This window comes from Aristolochia californica, unplaced genomic scaffold (genome assembly GCF_029961685.1).
Source record: "Aristolochia californica isolate CCGP_79_NKW_82.1479 unplaced genomic scaffold, dmAriCali1.0.hap1 SCAF_14, whole genome shotgun sequence".
Taxonomy (NCBI): domain Eukaryota; kingdom Viridiplantae; phylum Streptophyta; class Magnoliopsida; order Piperales; family Aristolochiaceae; genus Aristolochia; species Aristolochia californica.
In genome coordinates, this window is record NW_027181815.1 from 10,021,436 (window position 1) to 10,042,948 (window position 21,513).

Here is a 21,513-nt window from a genome sequence, read left to right on the forward strand (position 1 = left end):
TATGTGAGGATTCTTCAAACTAGTGAGCATGTGGGGGCTGCTCGCAGGTGTGAATGTGCATGTTTTAGGAGTTTTTCTGCATGAGACATCATTTCGAAAGGGTCTGTCTCAGTAGTCTCAAACAGCTTTTCTATTATAACTCAGAATAAAATCGTCATCTGACTCTAGGAAATTCTATGGTCCTGTCTGGGACAGGTTTTAGCTGGCGTCATAAAATTTGACTAGATGATTGTGGATTGTAGCATTGTCTTCTATGGAATGGATAGACAAGACACTACGTTTTAACTCAACATATACTTCAAAAAAGAAAAAAAATACAACTTGAAAATTTTGAGTTGCAAGCACCCTGTTTAACTACAGCAAGATGAAACATAAAACTCTTATCCTTGTTAAGACATGAAAGGATAGATTGTAATAGGATGAGGAAGAGGAGGGTTTTTTCCTTTTGACTTTGAATGGGGAGATTTGACTAGAGAAGAGATAAAAGGGTGAGGGAGTACAAATGTTTGTGTATACTTTTGTGGTTTAGCAAAGAAGCTGAGTATAATTTGCATTACATGTTTGATTGCTTTTTGGTTGAAAAATTGCAACCCTGACCTGTTCTTCAAAGATATGATTCGTCGTCTAGCTGACATGGCTAATACTCAGTTTATAACCACCACATTCCGGCCAGAGCTTGTGAAAGTAGCAGACAAGATATATGGAGTGACACATAAGAACCGTGTCAGCCGTGTTGATGTTGTCATAAAAGAAGAAGCATTGGATTTTATTGAGCATGATCAGACTCATCATGCTGACTGAGGTATTTGTATATCCAGTTCATTGTTTCTTGTTTCTTTCTTGGGAAGGCAGACTGCTTTAGTCATCTGGCTCTGTACTTATCTGTGAGGCATTGGGTTTCTTTGGAAGACGAACTGAAACTTACAAGCTTCAAAAACTGCTCCAAAATGCAAATCCATGAGTCACAGATGATATCAACAGCGGGCCAATCCTTCTCATCCTATTCCAGTTTTAATTGATTGTGAATTCTTAATGCTTTAACAGGATTTAACAGGCCCAACACTTCTTCAAGATCAGTTTGATTATCTGTTGTATAAGAAAAGCTGATTGTTTGTCTTTCTGTGGATATGCCACCTCACCTCTTAGTTTCAGTATTGTTCTAACCTATTCTAGCTCTCTTTAGATGTACAGTTAGAATTTTTACTAGTAGAATGTGAAATAAGGTAACAAAGAGGGTTGAGAGAGAGGAAGGGAAGGAGAAAAACAAAGGAGAGAGGGTGGCTGCTGCAAGAGAGAAGGAAGAGCTCTTGTTAGGTTCTAAATCGACTCCTAACTCACTTATATAGCAGAAGTGAAAAAACGTACAAAGACTAATATACCCTCATACACTTAATCCCTTATAACTTCTGAATTATACGTCTAAATTACATGAAACTTGAACTTCATAAACACTCAAGCATGCAAAAAAGGATAGGACTATATCTAGGAGGTGTATACTATTTGAAATTACCAAATTGTTTTCTAACACTCAAGTTGGTGCATAAATCTCGATAACCTCCAACTTGTTACAGAAAGTTCCAAAATCATGTTTGACTAAGGCCTTGGTAAACATATCAGCAACTTAATCACTAGACCGAACATAGGGAGTAACTACCTCCTTATTCATCACTGCATCTCGAACTAACTAACAATCGACTTCTATATGTTTGGTTCTCTCATGAAAAACTGGATTTCATACAACAATAATAACAACTTGATTGTCATAGTACATGCTTATGGGTCCATTGCTTTGTAGGTTCAATTCTTGGACTACTGATTTGACCCACATCGATTTACTAACATTGTGAGCCATTCTATACTCAGCTTCAGCATTGGAATGGGCCACAACATTCTGTTTCTTATTCTTCCAACTTATCAAGTTTTCACCCAAGAACACACAATAACCAGTTGTTGACTTTTTGTCTAGTTCAGACCCAACATAATCTGCTTTTGAGAATGTTTTTATCTTCAAATCATGAGGCTTAAAGAATAGGCATTTTCTAGGGGAACCTTTCAAATACCTTAATATCCTCTAAGCTGCTTCGAGATGAACCTATCGTGGACAATCCATGGATTGACTGACCACATTGATTGAGAGCGATATATCAGGACGGGTAACTATAGCATAGATCAGTTTCCCAGCTAATCTGTTGTACACGGTCTTGTCCTCAAGTTCATTAATGTTCTCATTGTGAAGATCTTGACCATCTTCTATAGAGGTTCCCATTAGCTTTTGCCCCTGAGAGGTCATACTCTTGTAACATATTAGTGACATTTTCTCTATGTAAGTGCGAGTCTAATATTGCTTCTAGCTACTTCAATTTCAAGAAAATACTTCAAGGAACCCAAATCTTTGGTTTGAAAATGCTTTGAGAGATGCATCTTTATTTCTTCAATACCATTTGTATCACTTCGAGATAAAGTGATATCATCCATATATACTAGCAAGACAACAACACCAGATGATCACTTCATGACAAACAGAGAATGGTCACAGTGACTACGAGAGAACCCATAAGACATAAAAACCTGGTGGAAAGTCTCAAACCATGCCTTCAAACTCTGTTTAAACCCATAAATTGCCTTCTCAAGTTTTCACCCTTCTGAATCTCTCCCTGAATAACATACCCAGAGGTTGTTCCATATACACCTCTTCATCTCGGTTACAAGAATGCATTTTTTATGTAAAGTTGAAACAATGGCCAACCCTTGTTGACAGCTACAGATACAAGAATGCAGTACCACAGTCAAACAAGCAACAAGGGAAAAAGTCTGAAACACATCAACACCATATGTTTGAGTAAGTCACCGGAGGGCATTATATAGCTCTATTGAACCATCTGCATGGTATTTTACTGTGTATACCTAGCGATATCCAACCACAGTTACACCAGAGGACAAGTCACATAGAACCCATGTACCTCTATTATATAATGCCTCCATTTCAACATCCATAATTGTTTTCCACTGAAGGGATAAAAGAGCATCCTACATAGAAGAAAGAATTGTACATGAAGACAAAGACAAGGTAAACTTTTTGTATTAGTGAGACGAGTCAAATGAGACAAAATTAGATAATGGATGTCTAGTGGACTTATGTACACCTTCCTGGAGGGCAATAGGAAGGTCCATATCACTTACCTCAGGATTTGCAGATGAGGAAGATTTTGGATCCAGCGGAAGATAGGGAGCCAGTGCATGGCGTTCTGTAGCATGTCTTCTATGATACACCTGTAATTGTTTCTCTACAGTAACAACTGGTGAGTGGGTAGGACTATCCTCTACAGGAGTTGGAGCTACAATTTTTGGATGTGAAGAGGGAGGAGTAATATTAATGACAACCACAGAAAAGAAGGAAACATTTTTAAAGAATGTCACATCAGTAGATACAAATATTTTCCTAGTGGAAGAACAAAAACATTTGTACTCCTTCTGTGGATGTGAGTACCCCAGGAAGATACATTTCTCAATATAGGGAGACAATTTATATGTGGAGGAGCCAAACACATGAGTGAAACATATCCAAAAACATGAGTAGACAAGGCAAATAGAGAAACTGAGGGCATTAGCAACTGAATGCGAACTTTCCCCAAAAAATAGAACATTTTGTTAATAAGAAAGTTTTAGTTAGAACTGCATCACCCCAATGTGTTTTTGGAACATCCATATGAAGAAGCATTGTACGTGCAACTTCCAATATATGATAGTTCTTGCATTCAGCTACCCCATTTTGTTGGGGAGTGAACACATTCGAAGATTGATGAATGATTCCATGATTTGGCTAGAAATGATCAAACTAGTGATTTATTATCTCCAAACCATTATCAATACGAAGAACACGAAATGGGTCTTTATTTCACTATAAAAGTTTTGAAATACAATAAATACTTCATTCTCTTCCTATAGGAGATATACCCAGGTACATCTATTGAAATCATCAATAAAGGAAAGAAAATACTTGTGACCAAAGACACTAGACATGAGACATGGTCCCCATACATCAGAGTGGACAATTCAAATGAATTTGAACTTCTTATTTTACTTAGGGGAAACACAGGTCGGTGATGTTTGCCCACTTGTCATGAGTCACACTGAAATGACAAACTAGAAGGAAAATTGGAATAGCTGAATTAACTTTGTTGGAGATAGATGTCCTAACCATAGAAGCCATTGGAGTGGTGAAATTGTAGTATGAAGATCATCTGAAGGATGAGGGAATCTGCCCAGGCAGGCTTCCAAATTTACTCCAACACTTGTCAAAAAAGTCGGTCAAAGAAGTGATTCGACCGGCCACAATGAATACACTTCTTGTCAAGTCTATTGTCACCTCGGCATTTGCCTCTGCCTTTGCCTCTGCCTGATCTATCTCTGCCTCTGCCTCTACTAGCTCCACCACATCCTTTGATTGATTTTGAGTTGCCCCAAGGTATGAACGGCAGGTACATCAACATGTTTAGCCTCCTTATTCCCTTTGGATATAACGACATTTTCAGCTTGCATGATTCTATTGAACACGATAGACAGTGATGGGATATCATCTGAAGCCAATAATTATGCTCTAATTGCATCTAAATTCCTGTCCCGAATCATCCAGGAATTTTGCTACGTTTAGTTGTCCTGGTTGTTTTTCCAACTCTCTTTCATTATTAGTGTAGGGGTGAAAAATGCTTATCTCCTACAAAACTCTAAAACAGTTCACTATAGTTGTTTAATCAATCGTTCATCCCTTGAGACTAAACAATTTAGCATTCAAGTCAAATATCACCACATCTCTTTTGTTGTTTTGCAGTTCATAATTTGATTCCTTAATTTGGTATCAATTATGTTGATTAGCCAGGTCATGACTCGACTTTCATGTACTTCCCAGTCATCATCCAAGAGAAATGGTGTGTCTTCCCTGATGAATTTAGACTTCCTCTTGGCCTTGAGATAAATTTGAATGGATTTTCACCAATTGAGATAATCCTTTCCATTCAACCTTTAGAAGTAGTTAAGATTGAATCTTTTCCTTTTGAGTTTTCTTGCTACCTCGAGAGGTGATAACTTCACCAGAATCAGTCGTTACCAAGATTAACAACTATAAACAATTACAATTTCTCACCAAGCAATTGCCTGTGCGGGTACTGTGGGCCCCACTTCGTAGAGAATTAGGGTTTCTACGATTTGAACACCTATTCCCCCCAAAATCCAGAATTCCCAAGATTGATGGCTATACTTCAAAAATCTCACAAAAAAATTCAAAGATTTGGCTGATGGCAGGCAAAGCTAGCCCAGTTATGGGCTGCGCACCAGGCAGATGGGAAAAATCCTAAGTTAATAATCCCTTTAGGGCATGAAATAGTCATCAAACTGCTCTAGGGGCAATTGAAACCATTAACCCTTAGGTTATGGTAGAGAAAGTGCAAAAGATCAGATTATTGTCAACAAGTCACAGTCAAACTTTAATTTCTCCCTTGTGAGAGATCGTTGGCTTCAATGGAGAAGAGGGTGGAGCTCCACTTGCTTGTAACTACGTCTTACAGCTTTGATACCATGTGAAATAAGGTAATAAAGAGGGTTGAGAGAGAGAAGGGAAGAAGAAAAGAGAAAAGGAGAGAGGGTGGCTGCTGCAAGAGAGCATGAAGAGCCCTCGTTAGGGTTCTAAATCAACCCCTAACTCAAATAGCTTAAATGAAAACAGGTACAAAGACTAATATACCCTCATACACTTAATCCTTTATAAATCCTATATTACAGCTCCAAATTACATGAAACTCGAACTACATGAACTCTCAAGCATGCTGAACAAGATTGGACTATATCTAGGAGGCGTATATTATATGAAATTACCAAGTTTTCTGACATAGAATATCTCAAATTTTAATGCTGAGTTATCTTTTAGTTCCGCTGTTTCTGTTTAGATGGTGCATAATAGTTCCTGCGGGACCATACTGGCTTGGAGCATTTCTATGTGAATCTGATGATTTGATTAACCCTGGTTTTCCCCAATATGTTCAAGCCTGTTGGCTGAAAGATGGATCCATTTTGGATTGCTGTGAGTCTCCCAGATAGAATGATTTCTTTTGCAGGAAATATCAAAGAAGATGCATGACTGCTTGCAATGGATATTTTAATATCGAATAGCGTCTTTCTCATCGTTTCCCTTCTCTTCAGGAAATCATAAATTTTATCCGCTGCTCATATTACTTAAATATCTGAAAGATGGGCTGCTCAGAACATCTGTGAGATGAATATTGTAGAGGAAGAAGATCATATAAACGTGCAAATAGTGTGGGCCTGTTTCGGTGTCTACTGCCCAGGAACATTTATCTCGTAGAGTTGAGCCTTGATTGTAAATTTGAAGTCACGATTGCTTTCTTTTCAATTTCAAGGCTCAATGTAAGCTCATTTCATGCTACCAGCGATTACGAATAATAAAATAGAAAGCAAATATCAAAGACTGATATTCTGGTGAATCCCGATCTTCCCATCTGACCTTAAAAGCTGTACAATAGATATCAAAGAATCGGAAACAAACGGCCACTGTCTATAAACGATGAAAGCAACGTTGATTCAATTTATTTCATAGGTTTTACTCTTCTACAGAAGCTCTTAGATGCTTTAACGTAATATTCTCGGCAACGTAATATTCTTCGATCGGTGACTATAGATTGACACCAACTTCAACAATTTATTGGCGTGTACTCTTTAACACCCATCAGGTCATGTATGAGCAAACGGAAAGTTGCAGAGGCCTGGGATGAGCATGTACCACTCAATGGCCTGTTTTAGATAAACCAAAATTTATGAAAAGGGTTTAGCCTTGATGAGTTGGGCTCACCAGCTTCTGCTACCAAGTACGTTCATAATTATGTAGATGGGCTTGAGTGCTGGAGTAGAGATCTAGCATCCAATCCGAAGATACAATATGAACCACAGTTCTTGATTTCAGCATCTTTACCATTACCCCCGACTACAGCTCTCTTAAGACACCTGATCTATTGTTCCCGTGTATTTTACTTGGATCAATTCTGTAACTTGTACAATTGAGTCATTTTTTGGGATTAGTAGGCGCAACTATTTTGGTAAGAACGTAACAGTCTGGTGGAGTGATGTTGTTGTAGTAGTTCTGAATTGTTTCTGCAATTTCAAAGCCAAATTTCTTGTAGAAATTGATAGCATCTTCATTGTTTGTCTGCACATGCAAGTAGATCTCCAGGGTATTCTGTTTTGAGCACAGATCCAAAACATGGTTCAAGAGTCTTGTACCTAAGGAAGAGCAACAGTAGATCAGTCCAAATTTAAGATACATATCACTTGATCCTTAAAAACAGAAATAGCAATCAAGCATCAAATCCAAAGGCAAATTCCTAGATATATCCAATGTCCAAAAAAGTGGAATAAATAATCTTGAAAGAAAGTTAGAATCCAAATTACGTGGTGTCTCATTCTGTTCACCTTTCTTCTCCTGCCTAAGGTTAAAATATCACCATCTTTACATTGGGAAAAGTGCACCAAATATTTATATAGTTGTAAATGGTGATTGTTGAAAGACAGACAAAGCTTAGATGACATTATTGTAAATATCTTATGTTTTTTGTTTCTTCTTCACTCTTCCTAGGGTAAAGAGTATATTTATACTTTATGCACTTTTGAAATCTATAAATAAAGGTTAAGGGGAAGGGTTCGGATATCCACAACCCTAATTCTTCTTTCATTCTCTCTCAATGTGATCACCTTCTTCTCTTCTCCTCGTACTCTCCTTTTCTTCTTTACCGGAAAGTGCAACATATGGGGTCCTAAAAATCAACATGGTATCACAGCTATGATTTTTAGGACTTAATCAGTTTTTTTCCCTTTTGCATGATTAATCAAAAGATGCTACTGCTAATCATCTTTATTCTAATATCGCAATAGTCTGCATGCTTTGTCCTTAACAGGCCTTTGTCCATGACGAATCCTTAGTAATCCACCACTTACTACTACTATTTAAGAAAGTTTCATTTTTACATAACTTGATATTGGATGGCGATCTCTTGGTCTCTTGGTTTCTTCGAGATGTTCTCTTAATATTTGATAATCATGTGTTGATGGTATTGGATAACTATTGTTGGTTGCTTGATAGTGTTAATTAATAATCCCACATGGAGTAGTGAGTAAAAAAAACTTGAGTTTCTTAGTTGGGAAAGGTTTCTTACGTTGGCTAGTCATTTTGGAATGGGCCTTGGACCCAACTTCACATGGTATCAGAGCAAGTACTCATATGTGGGCCTACACCTAAAACTATCCGCTTGTAAAGCTACAAAAGAGAGCCTACACTTAAACTATTCACTTGTAGAGCCACAAAAGAGGGTCTACACCTAAACTATCCACTTGTAGAGTCACAAAAGAGGGTCTACACGTAAAATTATCCACTTGTAGAGCCACAAAAGAGGGCCTACACTTAAATTATCCACTTTTAGAACCACAAAAGAGGGCCTACACGTGAGGGGGAGTATTAAGGAATAGCCCCACATGGATTAGTGAGTACAAAGATCTTGAGTTTATCAATTGGGAAAGAAGTTTCCTAAATTGGCTAGTCATTTTGCGATGGGCTTTGGACCCAACTTAATAGATAGCATATACAATTCAAAGCCTTTGTTATCTTTGAGCCTCTGCTAATTGAAGTTACTGCTTCAACTGGAAGCTGGAGCATCGCTGCACTGCAGTGTTGGGCGTTGACTAAAGACTGATATGTTTATGGTTTCTGGTGCTTGCAATTGTTTGGGTTCTGAATCATCTAGGAATTCATTCCTATCGATGAACAGAGAACTGAGATCGATTGATATGCTTATTCCACTCTACAAAACCTTTGGCTTTTCCACCAGAATCCAGTGTGCTACTCTTGCCTTCTGCTTTGTATAACCGTCACGAAAGTTGGGAATTCGCTTTGGTTGGTGACGAATTGGAATGTCGTTTTAGTTTGGTTCAGAAGGTGCACCTGCGATAGTTTGGTGACGGGAATTCTGGCGTCCTGTTATTTGGCATTGGGCAAGATGGATATGCCCAATGTCATAGTTTCAGAGTCTGCCTACCTTCTATCATGAACCACCACCTCCTTAGGGTGAAATAAAGAAGATTCCAACAACACTCTATCATGAATACTGGGAAACGATGACGACAAGGCAGAGCTTGTTAGGATTGAAGCTTCTACTAATTTTATCTGTTTCTTCTCTGCAGCCAATCGCTGCCCAAACCCTGATCAGATTTGTGTATAAGGAAGCTTGACTCTCTACGGATTCGTTAGTAATCTCTATGGTATCTCAGAAGGGGGAGAAGAAGTCTTTTTGACAGTCTAGTATGTGGTGGTCTTGACATCACATTGATTTATCATCATCGTCATTCCTTGCTGCTGCAAAAGCAATAATGAAAATCATCAAGATGGTGTAATTAGCCAACTCGGAGGTGTGCTGTATTACTCTACATTTGGGAAGTTCCTGTTTTTATCAGAGGGCCCATGCAATTCCGAATCATAATCCTTTAAGATTGAGATGTTAGCAGCAGAATTTCCATCTGAATTACTGCAGATAAGTATCTCCTTAACAGCAAAAATTTTTGTTTGCATTGCTGTCTAGACACCCAATATTGTGCTAGATTAATGCTGATTAAAGGCATTGTTGGCTCCATCAAATTTATATCTCGATAACGTTTAGCCAGCTGGATTAAGGGCATCCCTATATTTTTGGAAGCTCTCATCTAGACTTCCTTACATTCAGATTCATTCTGAAATCGTCTTGTTGCTATTTCTTTCATTAAAGCACATATCTATGCGAGCTAAAATGATGATCTCCTAAGGAGCTGTATTCTCTTTGCACTTATGACCACGTCACTGCTTTCCAGTTTCAATTAATTCAGTTGCCCATGTGGATGGATTAAAGCTCTGTCTTCCTTCCAGCGTGTCACCGTAATTCAGCGAGTTAATTCAGTGAGTTTATTGATCTTCCACTTCAGTCGGATTTGGAAGTCTCCGGTTGATTTTTTGCAGCTGTCTTCCAAGCAGTATTCGACCAGAGTCTGGGTCATAGAACCTTTGCAGCAAGGCAATTACAGTTACACTATATTGGATCAGATTGCCTTGTTAAACAACAAGTTCTTGGCTGACCAACCCCATTTTTTGTCTCAGCCATTTAAGCTTCAATTTCTGGATCTCAACACCATCGAGCAGTAACGGCTGGCCTCGACTCAGCGTGACTTTTTTTGTGACTCGGCTTAACTCAGGATCCTATGGTAATTAACTAGGCTTGACTCACTCACTCACTATCAAAGCTATTATCTACTATCTGCTATCAGCGTGATTATTATCTTGCATTATTACCTTGGATTATCCTCGGTTATTATTGTTGTCAGCTTGCACTACAATGGCTCTTAAGAGCACCAGAGGCTAGAAGATTGTCTCTGCCGCTGAGTTGGCACTACTTCAGAAGAGCAAACGTTTGATGGCTTATACAAACAACTAGACCGCCTCCAACAAGATTTCTCCTATTGCTGCAACTTCTATAACAGGTATGGTTTCAGCTACTTCTCCATCCTGGATCATTGACTCTGGGGCCTCTGAGCATTTGATAGGTAATGGTACCCTCCTGAATTCTATATCTTCTTATTTAGCTGACAAATTTGTTTCTATAGCAGATGGATCCCAAACCAATATGTGTGGGGTGGGGTCCACATTCGCTACACTTACTCTTCATTTAAAAGATGTCTTATTTGTTCCTGAGTTTCCATTACATCTTTTATCCGTTAGTCAACTCACAAAAAAAATTAACTGTTCCATCACCTTTTCTCCCACTTCTTGTGTTCTTCAGGATCTGAAGACAAAGCAAGTTATTGGTGGAGGAAGTAAAAGAGGGGCTCTACATACGGCTCTTCAGTGGTATAATAGGTTAGGACATCCATCCCTCCAGTCACTCAAGCAGATTATTCCTACATTATAGTCTATTTCCTGTCTCAACAGTGAAGATTGTCAAGTGAGTAAACACCAGCAAAGTACTTAATCTCTTCGCAGTGAAACCAAAAGTGCTGCTCCATTTTCTTTAGTTTATACTAATATATGGGGCCCTATAAACATCTCCAATGTTTCCAGGTCTTTTAGTATTTCGTTACATTTGTGATTGATTTCTCCCGAGCCACATGGTTGTTCCTATTAAAAGAGAGATCAGAAGTCTTTCCTCTTTTTAAGTATTTTTGTGCCATGGTGTCTACTGAATTCAACACTACCTTAAAGGCTATTCGCTCCGATAATGCTAAGGAATTGACAAGCAAATGAGTTTTCTAGTTGGCTATGTTGATATAGCTTAGATAGGGAAAAGATACTCTACTATAGTATAGGGCTGCACTTTGAAATCCGGGGGCTTTGTTCCCGAAACTCCCCTCCGCTTCCTTTCCTTGGCCACAAAAGAAAAAGAAAAAGAAAAAGAAGGGCATGAACAGCCTTAACAGCAGTATCAAACACCTAATCCCAACTTTGGGTACTTTACCAATACGCTGAGCAGGTTCTTCGACCAAGGAGGCATTCCTATCCGAATGCCGACTACTATGACTAAGACGACAAAAGCTCTCTCGAACAGGGAAACTCAAAAGCCGGCCTCGGCCTGAAGTAGAGTGAACTATCTAAAAAGCCTAGGACAAGAGCTATAACGACTCAAACAAGAAGTTTAATTGCTATATCGAAAGCGATTCCAAAGTTTTTGCCAAGACAAAGGCATCATTCACCAAACCTCTTGTGTCTACACACCACAACAAAATGGTGTGGCTGAAAGAAAAATAGACTCCTTGAGGTTGCCCGTCCTCTACTCCATATGCATGTGCCTCATTTCTACTGGCCCCATGCCCTTCGCTACCTATTATCTTATTAATAGGTTGGCTTCTTCAGTGCTTGGTCAACAGACAACGTATTCTTATCTTTTTTCTGGTGATAAGTTGTTCTCTCTTCCATTGAGAATTTTTTGGTGTACCTATTTTGTTCATAATACTTCCACACATACTACTAAATTGGACCCCAAAGCAATTAAATATATCTTTTTGGAGTACTCACGTACTCAGAAAGGATGTGTCCGTAACAATCCGTCTCTTCGAAAATTGTTTATTGCAAGTTAGCTTATTAACAGGTTAACTTCTTCAGTGCTTGGTCAATAGACACCATATTCTTATATTTTTTCTGGTGATAAGTTGTCTCTCTTCCTTTGAGAGTTTTTTTGAGTATCTGTTTTGTTCATAATTCTTCCACACATACTACTAAATTGGACCCCAAAGCAATTAAATATATCTTTTTGGGGTACTCTCGTACTCAGAAAGGATGTTTGTTACAATCTGTCCCTTCGGAAATTGTTTGTTTCTAGTGATGTCACATTTTTTGAGGACCAACCTTTTTATCTATCCATCAGTGCCCCACCTAGTTTTTCAGCCGCCAATGAGTTTTCTAAACCTATTGTGACAATTGATGACTTCGCAACTCATGGCCGTATTGATGTACCTGCCCTGCCCCCTAAAGCATTGGCCCACACTACACCTATTTTTGGCTCTCCTTTCCTACCCCTTGAAGCATTGGCCAACCCTACACCTATTTTTGGCTCTTTACATGACGCCTTGTTCCCCTACCATCTGGCAAAAAGCTGGTAAGCTGTAAATGGGTCTTCACTATCAAACAAAATCCGGATGGCATAGAGGCCCGCCTTGTGGCTAAAAGTTATATCTAATGTTATGAGATTGATTATGAGGAAACCTTTTCCCAGTTGCCAAGTTTAACTCGGTGCATCTCTTATTATCTCAGGCTGCTAATTCTCGATGGCATATCTTTCAGGTAGATGTAAAAATGTCTTCCTCAATGGTGATATTAAGGAGGAAATTTATATGCAGCAACCACCTAGATATGTGGTTGAGGGGGAGTTGGTGTGTCACCTTAAAAAATCATTATATGGTCTAAAACAATCTCCGCCGGCCTGGTTTGTCAAGTTTAGTCAATCAATGATTCGATTTGGGTTCACAAGGTGCTCTGTGGACCATTCTATATTTGTCAAGCATACTAAGAAAGGAGTTGTACTAGTTGTATACGTGGATGATATTATGTTGATGAGTAGTGATACAGATAACATCAATCAAATAAAAACCAAGATATGCAATGAATTCAAGACAAAAGACGGGACTTCTTAAGTATTTTTTTAGTATTGAGGTTCTTCAATCCAAACATCGTATTATCTTAGCATAAAGGAAATATGTTCTTGACTTGCTTGAAGAAATAGGAATGATGGGATGTCGCCCTACTGACACCCCCTATGGAGACAAATACAAAACTTTGTGCTGACTCGGGAGAAGAAGTTGATGTGGCCAAGTACCAGAGGCTAGTTGGCAAGCTTATCTATCTCACTGTGACTAGACCGGATATTTCTTTTACAGTCAATGTGGTCAGTCAGTCTATGCATAAACCCCATATGTCTCATTGGTAGGCATTGGAAAGGATTCTCAGGTACTTGAAAAAGGAACCAAGACAATGGCTCTTATATAAGTGCCATGGCCATCTTAATATTGTAAGCTTTGTTGATGCGGATTGGGATGGATCACCAAATGATAGAAAATCTATTTCAGGATATTGTACTCTAGTTGGACGCAACCTTGTTACATTGAGAAGTAAAAAGCAAAATGTGGTTGCAAAGTCCAGGCAAAAACAGAATATAGAGCCATGGCACATGCAGTAAGTGAGCTTCTATGGATTAAATCTCTTCTAGCAGAATTGGGATTCCACAAAGAGGGCCTATGGAACTCTATTGTGATAATCAAGCAGCAATCTACATTGCATCCAACCCAGTTTTTTATGAGAAAACTAAGCATATTGACGTGGACCGTCACTTTGTAAGAGAAAAATTGCAAGCAGGAATCATAAGCCTTAAACATGTCTCAACTCATAGACAACTTGTTGATATGTTCACAAAGTCAATCAACTCCAAAATTCTCTCCACTGCATGTACCAAACTAGGTATATATGATGTTTTTTCACCACCGGCTTGAGGAGTGTTGAAAGACATAGACAAGCTGAGGTGGCATTATTGTAAATTTCTTATGTTTATTGCCTCTTCTTCACTCTCTCTTGGGTAAAGGGTATACTTTTAATTTATGTACTTTCAACATCTATAAATAAAGGTTAAGGGAGAGGGTTTGGATATCTTCCACAACCCTAATTCTTCCCTCATTCTCTCTCAAAATGGTCACCTTCTTCTCTTCTCCTCTTGGTCGTCTCCTTTCTCTTTTCTCTCCTTTTCTTCTTTACCAGAAAGTGCAACATATGGATTCTTAAAAATCAACAGTGACAAATAGTAGATGTGATTGCACTAGACCTTTGATACAGATTACCTGGATAAAATCAAAACTTATTTTTTTTAAATGAAGTCAAAAGTCATAGTAAATGCAAATGCAAGGAAACCCAAAGAATGTCAAGTTTTGATGGTTCAAATTACACATGGGTCCTAGGAATATATGCTCCTAGTTCATGAGAATCTTTTTTGTTAAGTTGTGGAGTCTAATCAATGCCTTACGCTGAGTTAGTGCATGGATTGACCTTCATGATAAAGTCACCGTGCGGGTTGGAAAGGGGGTAGGGAGCCCCCAAAAGGTTCACGATATATTTATTGTTGTTTCATTAAGGGCAATTTGGAGATTTCACTCTTGTATTGCGGTTGCCATAATTTTTCCTTTATATTTGGGGGGCCGCTATTAAGGTTTGATCATCATCACGGAGAAGGACCTTGAGTTGTAGCCTAAGAGAGGTTAGAGAAAAACACTTGTAAGTGTGTGCAATTTCTCTTTGTAAATTATTTCATCTTCTTAGTAGATTCATGTAGCGGTGGCAAATAAGACGTAGTCTCACCTTGAGGCGAACCTGTATAAATCTTGTGTTTTTTTTTTCCGTGCTTGTTTTTCCTTTTTTTGCGATTATTATTATTGCTCTCGTTAGTTTGGAATTAAGGCCTTTCCTAACATTTTCCTCATCAAGCCCAGCAAAAATTGATGCAAATAGACAAGTTTCGTGCAAGTTTTTTAAAAGAATGAGTTCCACGTTTTTTTATTTAGAATCATTTGCGTTAATTTTCCATAAAGCCTCTAGAGGTCAGGTTGAGAAGTTCTACTTCTTTCTTACTGATCTGCATGCTTACTTTCTCTTTTCCTTTCTTTTTCTCCTTCCTTGTGGGCTCTAGATGGAGGGGCGGGAAAGGAATCTTGTCCAGCAGGAAAGGAGAGTTCAGATTGTGAAAAGAAGTTGAAATGATATACCCATAACCAGGTGCCAGGCCCTCTACACCAACTTAAGTGACTTTTATTGCTAAGACTTCTGGTTTATCACTTCCTCTCTGAAGCAGAAAAATTGACTTAATCCTTAGAAGGTATCTAAGACTTGTAGATTAGAACTCTTGAATCCAGACACAGACAAAACATATTGGTTTACTCCGTTGTTGTGACAAACAAAAGATGTGTTATAATAAGATCCCAGCAGATCCAGAGAAAAACAGCTTTCACCTAATAAGTGAGAATTTGACTTTTTGTTTGGACAGTTGCATTAATTTCCTAGAAGACCAATGTAACATCAGGATTTACCTCAAACTCCTTCAACTAGTCAGCCTTTATTTACCTCATACAACATGTTATAGCCGAATCAGCGTTCCTGTTCTCTAGTTCTTACTGTACTAAGACATCAATTAGGCACAGGAATCTCATTACAATGGCACCACCTGCTAAAGCCTTTGATGTTTCAAAAGAGTAGCAAAAGTTCATGCAGAAATCAAAGCATCCAAAATGCCACAGAAGGTCAGAGAAACTTCATGTAGAAAAGACTATTTTGATTACGGATTCAGAAGATGAGCACACTTTTTTTACCTCAAACAGTGCTCAAGATCAGCAAAAAAAAAAAAAAAATCGCTCAAACATTGCTCAAAGTCCTATTTTGAGAGCAATGAATCCAAATGGGGGAGTTAGAGAAGTAAGTGAGTGTTTTGGTCCACTCAAGTGATGAAATTAGATGTTACTGATTTCCAGCTTATTTGGAGGAACCAAAATAGCAAATGTCTATTAGTGAGCAACAGAATCAGATGGATCAGGGTGCCATATTGGTGTTAGGAAACGAAATGGGACACTTAATATCTGATATGACACACCTATACATATCACCTATCAGTACCATATCAGGTGGGTGTTGGGTAAAATATGTAATAAGAAATATGAAAAGCACAACATATTTAACTGTATGGCATCATTTTGCCCACTATAAACCTGATATATGTCATCCAATGTGTTACATGTAGCACCAATACAGGCAACATTAAGGAGGATAGATACTGGCAATGCAGTAGTTCGTCAATAATGGATATGTAATGGGCAAGTGGTTAGTAGGCAATAAGGATGAGTCTGAGATTAGGTTGATCATTTGGGTGTTTTATAAGGGGATGAGCTGTTGAGAGCTAGATTAGAGATTGAAGTGAGCTAGGGTAAAGGTCGGGCACCCTTTATTTTTTTCATAAAGGTGAATTTTATTCATGGTAAAAACCAAGAAGAAAACTACAAAGGCTAAGCAAGGTGGTCTCCCATTACAACAAGTGATTAGAGGGAGACCCCTTGTTTTGCCAATGAATCAGCTATTTTTTACTTGGGACTCATAAAAGGGCTAAGCATACTATATAAGTGAGCTGGGCGAGGGCTACGCACACCATATAAGTGAGCCGGGCAAGGGCTAAGCACACCATATAAGTGCCAGCACCACTTATATCAGGACCCATTTGTATTTAAGCTATTCTTTACATAAAGGAGACCAGCAAGTGAGTTTCCAACAAACCAATCAACCAACTGATCTAGGAGATCCCATTGAACAAAGATAGTTATCACATGCCAAATCCATTTCCATCACCAATACAATCCATTTCTGCCCACTTTATGGTAATCCTGAAGTACATAAACTATTGACAAGACCCTAAAAATTGGTGTCAAAGAAGCTAACTTTTTGTTTTTTCCGCTATTATAGAAGAATTGTGACATTGAGGAAAAGAAGAAGATATACTTGGGAAAAACGAAGGAGTAAGACAGAAGGTGTAGACACAAGGCACACAGGCAGGATGCAAGCCAATGCACATCACAGGGAGCAAATTCACCTAGGTTGCACATTGGTTTGGTTGTTGGAAGCTGGACGCCTTCAAGTGTATAAGCTAAAGTAAGACAAGCAGCACTGTAAGAGTTTAAAGAAATACTAGCAGGGTGTAGGAACAAGAAAAAAGGCAAGGTCGTTACGCTTCAAAATTCAAGATGCAACCAAAAAGAAAAGCAGGCAGGAGGCAAACTGTGGAACACCAAGTATGAGGCCACAACAAGGGTGGGAGAATGCTTTTGGTTTGACGAAGAGAACAATAGGTCTTAGAGGAAAGTTCTTAAAAAGAAGGCTGCATAGCATACAAGATGTTCACCAACATTCTTGAAAGAAATCTCAATACCAATGACTTCAAATCTGGCAAAACAATCAAGGAATGAATTTAAATTATTGTCAGCATCTGTCAGTGTTTGGACAGTTTGGAGGTTATGTGGAGTTTAAACTACAATAAAAGCAGTCATTGAGGAGTATAGGACCGAAAAGAGAAGATTTTGTAAATTGGGAAGGCAAGGAAAACAATGAAAAGGACAAACAGGCCAGCACAGATTACATTGCTTGGACTTGCGACCAAAAGACATGTCAAGACAGATTACAATTGCCAACGGCTGCAGAAAATCAAGATAGAAGAGAAGCTCTGCACCTCTGCAATCTACTTGCCTGATTACGATGCTTTTGTACTAAAGAGGAAGTGGCAGGTCCCATGACTTTGATGATGCCCAAGTATCTTTGAAACAAGAGGCTACTTCAGCTTATTGGAGTAACCAAGACACACGAGAGATGGCTTTGACAAAGAGAACCAGGCTATGAGAGTTCCAACAGTATCACTAGATCTCTCTGTTGTTGACAAAAATCTGCAAGCAAGAAAGTAGACAACAATTCCTATCGTTTTCTTTGAAGTTAAGTGATGGACGAGAGTTTCATCAAGAACAGGTACAAATGGATATGATGAGGACAGTACAGTACATGAGACTCTTTTTGGGGTAAACCGCTGATCTTGTTAGTGAATGGTTTTTGACAGGACTTACTTGCTTAAGAAAGAGGACTTATGACAAGAGCATTGTTTTCAAAAGCATCTAAAGCAAAAATTGTAGGTAGTCAACAGCAGGTTGTGGAGAAGTGGCATGACAATTTTCAAACCTCGAGGACCAAGTTTATTTGAATGAGAACAGGTGAACTGCAACAATGATCTGCCACAAGCACATGATGGTCAGACAAGAAAGAAACCTTGATTGTGCAGTAACGGTGGCAGAACACTATTGCCATTGTATACCAGGTAAAAATTGGGGTTGACAACAAAGCTGCATGAATGGAGCTAACTTTTATTTATGGCTCCACCTAGTCATTGCTGCTTTGCCATTTGAAAAATCAAGGAAAAAGATAACATAGCCTTCAGCCACCACTCATACATTCTTTAATTCTTAACTAGGAGTAGCTAAACACATACATTTTTAAACAGAAAATCTTAAAACTTAACTCATTCCATTAACTTATAAAAAAACTAACAAGGTTCCAGTTTGAAATGGCATGCACTTTAAACCAAGAGAAAGTAAAAGGAAATCCACAAGAAAAGCTAAAATCACTGTCTAAAGCAGAAATAATTTGAATTAAGGCTCACCTACTCCAAACCCACGATATGGAGCCAAAACACCCAAAGTCATAATATAAATACGAACTGTTCCTCCTTCTTTTTTCTCAAGGCGACATGCAATCGCACCAACACAAATATCACTGAAATATGCTGCACAGAAGCAAAGCATACTTGTCCTCTCAGTCATCACTAGTGGATTAATCATTAGAACAACCAGAAATATAAGTAAATCCAACTTTGAGGAAGAAACTTTTCTCAGTGCATGCTTTTCTTAGAACTTGTTAAACTATATCATGGAGGTGAGCTTTAAAACGCAATCAAGTTTCTATGCTTGATATTTTAAGCTACAATACTATGTATAAAAATGACTTTTCAGTTACAATGGAATATGTTTGACACATTCTCAAGAAATAAAATGCCATTCAAAGTTATATTTTCATGATAGGGAAATTGATTGTTTTGAATAACTAAATGCCTCGAAGCTCATCAAATAAAAATGCCAAACAGAAAATGAGAACTCAAAAAAAAAGAAGGCAAAACACTGTCAATGTCATATCAGTCCCTCACCATTTTGTTTTCTTTTTAAATAAGTGATTTTATTGCCAAGATGCCAGACAGCAAAGGCAATCACAGGGAGGTGGACGCCCAAACAATGAGAGATTGCTTAGCCAGCCTCTCATTGGCAAACTTATGAGCTGAACCATTAGCACCTATATTGACATGAGAACACTTTCAAGCAACATTAGAAACAAGGTTACATATCTCAAGAAACACTGTGAGATATTGTCACAGAGGCTTTCTGTCATTCTGGCACCAACTAATTACTGCTTTTGAATCACCTTCAACCTCAAGGGGGGCAGAAAAGTAATGCCAGTACAATCTAAGTCCATAGAGGATCGCATTAATTTCAGCAGAAACAGAATACGTCTGCCCCAGAAGACCACAAGAAAGAGAGGATCACATCCCCGTCCTGGTTTCATAACAGACCACCGTACCCGGCTGGCCCCGGATTGTCCTTGGCACACCTGTCAAAGATTACCTTGATTCATCCAGCAGCTAGGAGGCCACGAGACACCAGCTACTGCAAATAAGATCGTTGGGGTTTGAAAGCCAGGATGACACCCATTAGAGAAATGCTACATGGCATCAGTAATAAGCTGCTGCACACGAGAGGTTTTGACCTCCTCACCTTATTAGAGTCAATTTCGTAAATCCCACCCCTTGTTCGATTGGTCTTCTTCAATCTTTTGTCACGTTTACCATCCATTTCAAAATTTGATCTCTTTTCTTGTTAGTCCCTCAACTAAGAATGACATAACCTAACCCATCCAAGCCGAATGTCTCTCTCTCTCCTCTTTTATTTCTGTATTTCTCTGTTATGTTTATTTCTAGTTTTGCTATCGGCCCACTAGAACATCCTCATCTTGGTCACTCAGATCCTCTTTCTCTGCGCTTCACTGCACAAGCAAAATAGCCCTACAGTCTTTCAGGCCATTCACGGATAAATTCCATCCTTTATATCACACACGAAATACCCCATCTAATAAGAAATATCTTATTTGATCATTCAATATGTAGTCAGTCATATTTGCCTTCCCATCATTAAACCCACATAAAATCAGTATATCTGATTCCGCCCAATTTCCTGGGCTTACAAACTAGAATCTCATGAAAACCGCATCCACGTGCACAAGGATAGCTAAAAAAATTTAAACAAGATAATTTGACGACGGTTAACGAGATAGCACAGACCGTCAAAATAGACTGAAGTTTATGAAAAATAGCACAACCACGAGCTAGCTGGATTTTGTTGTAAGGATTAGAAACCAAAAGCAGAAGGAAATGAAAACATCATGTTGCAGATAACCCGTTCATCAATACCTAGCTTAGTAAACTCTCCAGAGCACAGGGCATCGGCGTAATATTTATCATTGTAACGAACCGGAAAGAGAGCGGCGTTGAGCTTCTTCAGCTGCATAATATTTTTGTCCCTTACTCCATCCAAGGATATCAACACCTCTCGACCCGCTCCCATTGTCTAACAATTATTATTCAATAGAAAAATCGAGAATAAAGCAAAGACCGCAGCAATATAGAGGGAGCTCCACCCTTCAGCAGCAAGGTAAAACAGCAGTTATATCAAAATCGAGAATAAAGCAAAGACCGCAGCAATATAGAGGGAGCTCCACCCTTCAGCAGCAAGGTAAAACAGCAGTTATATCAAAATCGAGAATAAAGCAAAGACCGCAGCAATATAGAGGGAGCTCCACCCTTCAGCAGCAAGGTAAAACAGCAGTTATATCGCCCGGAAACTTTGTGCTGCGAGTTTGCGACCGCCGTGTAGAACGCCAATAACAGAAGAAAATGTATTTACCGGCATAGTATCTTTACGGAAGAAACTGTGGGAATGCCAGCTTTCCAAGCCCTAGGCCGCATAGCGCGTTTTAAAACCAACAACCTGTCCTTTGATCCTTCCTATTGCGCTTGGCACGGCTTCTAAAGCTTGTTTTGGCATTGGGCCAGCCGAGCCGACCCCTTCATATGTTAGAGCGGAGTTTGTTTAAATATTTCGAATTCGAGCTTGGTTGGCATGTCTTTTAAAGTTTTAAACAAGTTGGTAGTATTGAGCAGAGCCGAACCCAAATTTGCCTATGTTTCAGCCGAGTTTGATTTAAATATTTTAAACTCGAACTCGAGTCGAGTCCAGCCTCGAGCCCAATAATTTTAACTGAATTCGAGCTTCAACATTCAT

General features: G+C 38.8%; 2 protein-coding genes across 6 annotated transcripts in view; one reads left to right on the top strand and one right to left on the bottom strand.

Annotated features, from left to right (window-relative positions):
• LOC137949563 (structural maintenance of chromosomes protein 3-like) overlaps positions 1-6,484 on the top strand; it is a 43,761-nt gene extending 37,277 nt beyond the window's left edge. The window contains exons 29-30 of one of the 4 annotated variants that reach the window (XM_068795639.1): positions 611-802; positions 6,193-6,484. In XM_068795639.1, the coding sequence (XP_068651740.1) occupies positions 611-801 (191 nt within the window). In that variant the 3' untranslated portion in view covers position 802; positions 6,193-6,484. Of the gene's footprint in view, positions 1-610; positions 1,156-6,192 lie in introns of those variants that run through there. The other 3 variants (XM_068795641.1, XM_068795640.1, XM_068795638.1) reach the window with 3 other exon arrangements.
• A 438-nt stretch (positions 6,485-6,922) lies between these two features.
• On the bottom strand, positions 6,923-21,247 carry LOC137950093 (uncharacterized). 2 transcript variants are annotated; one of them, XM_068796467.1, is made up of 4 exons: positions 21,136-21,151; positions 20,643-20,870; positions 18,789-18,911; positions 6,923-7,287 (listed from the first exon to the last, which is right to left on the bottom strand). In XM_068796467.1, the coding sequence occupies exons 2-4, from the start codon at positions 20,794-20,796 to the stop codon at positions 7,070-7,072; spliced, it is 495 nt and encodes a 164-aa protein (XP_068652568.1). In that variant the 5' UTR covers positions 20,797-20,870; positions 21,136-21,151; the 3' UTR covers positions 6,923-7,069. The 2 variants fall into 2 exon arrangements, with proteins under 2 accessions (XP_068652568.1, XP_068652567.1); XM_068796466.1 differs by having other exon boundaries at positions 20,643-21,247.
• Between the last annotated feature and the right edge of the window lie 266 nt (positions 21,248-21,513).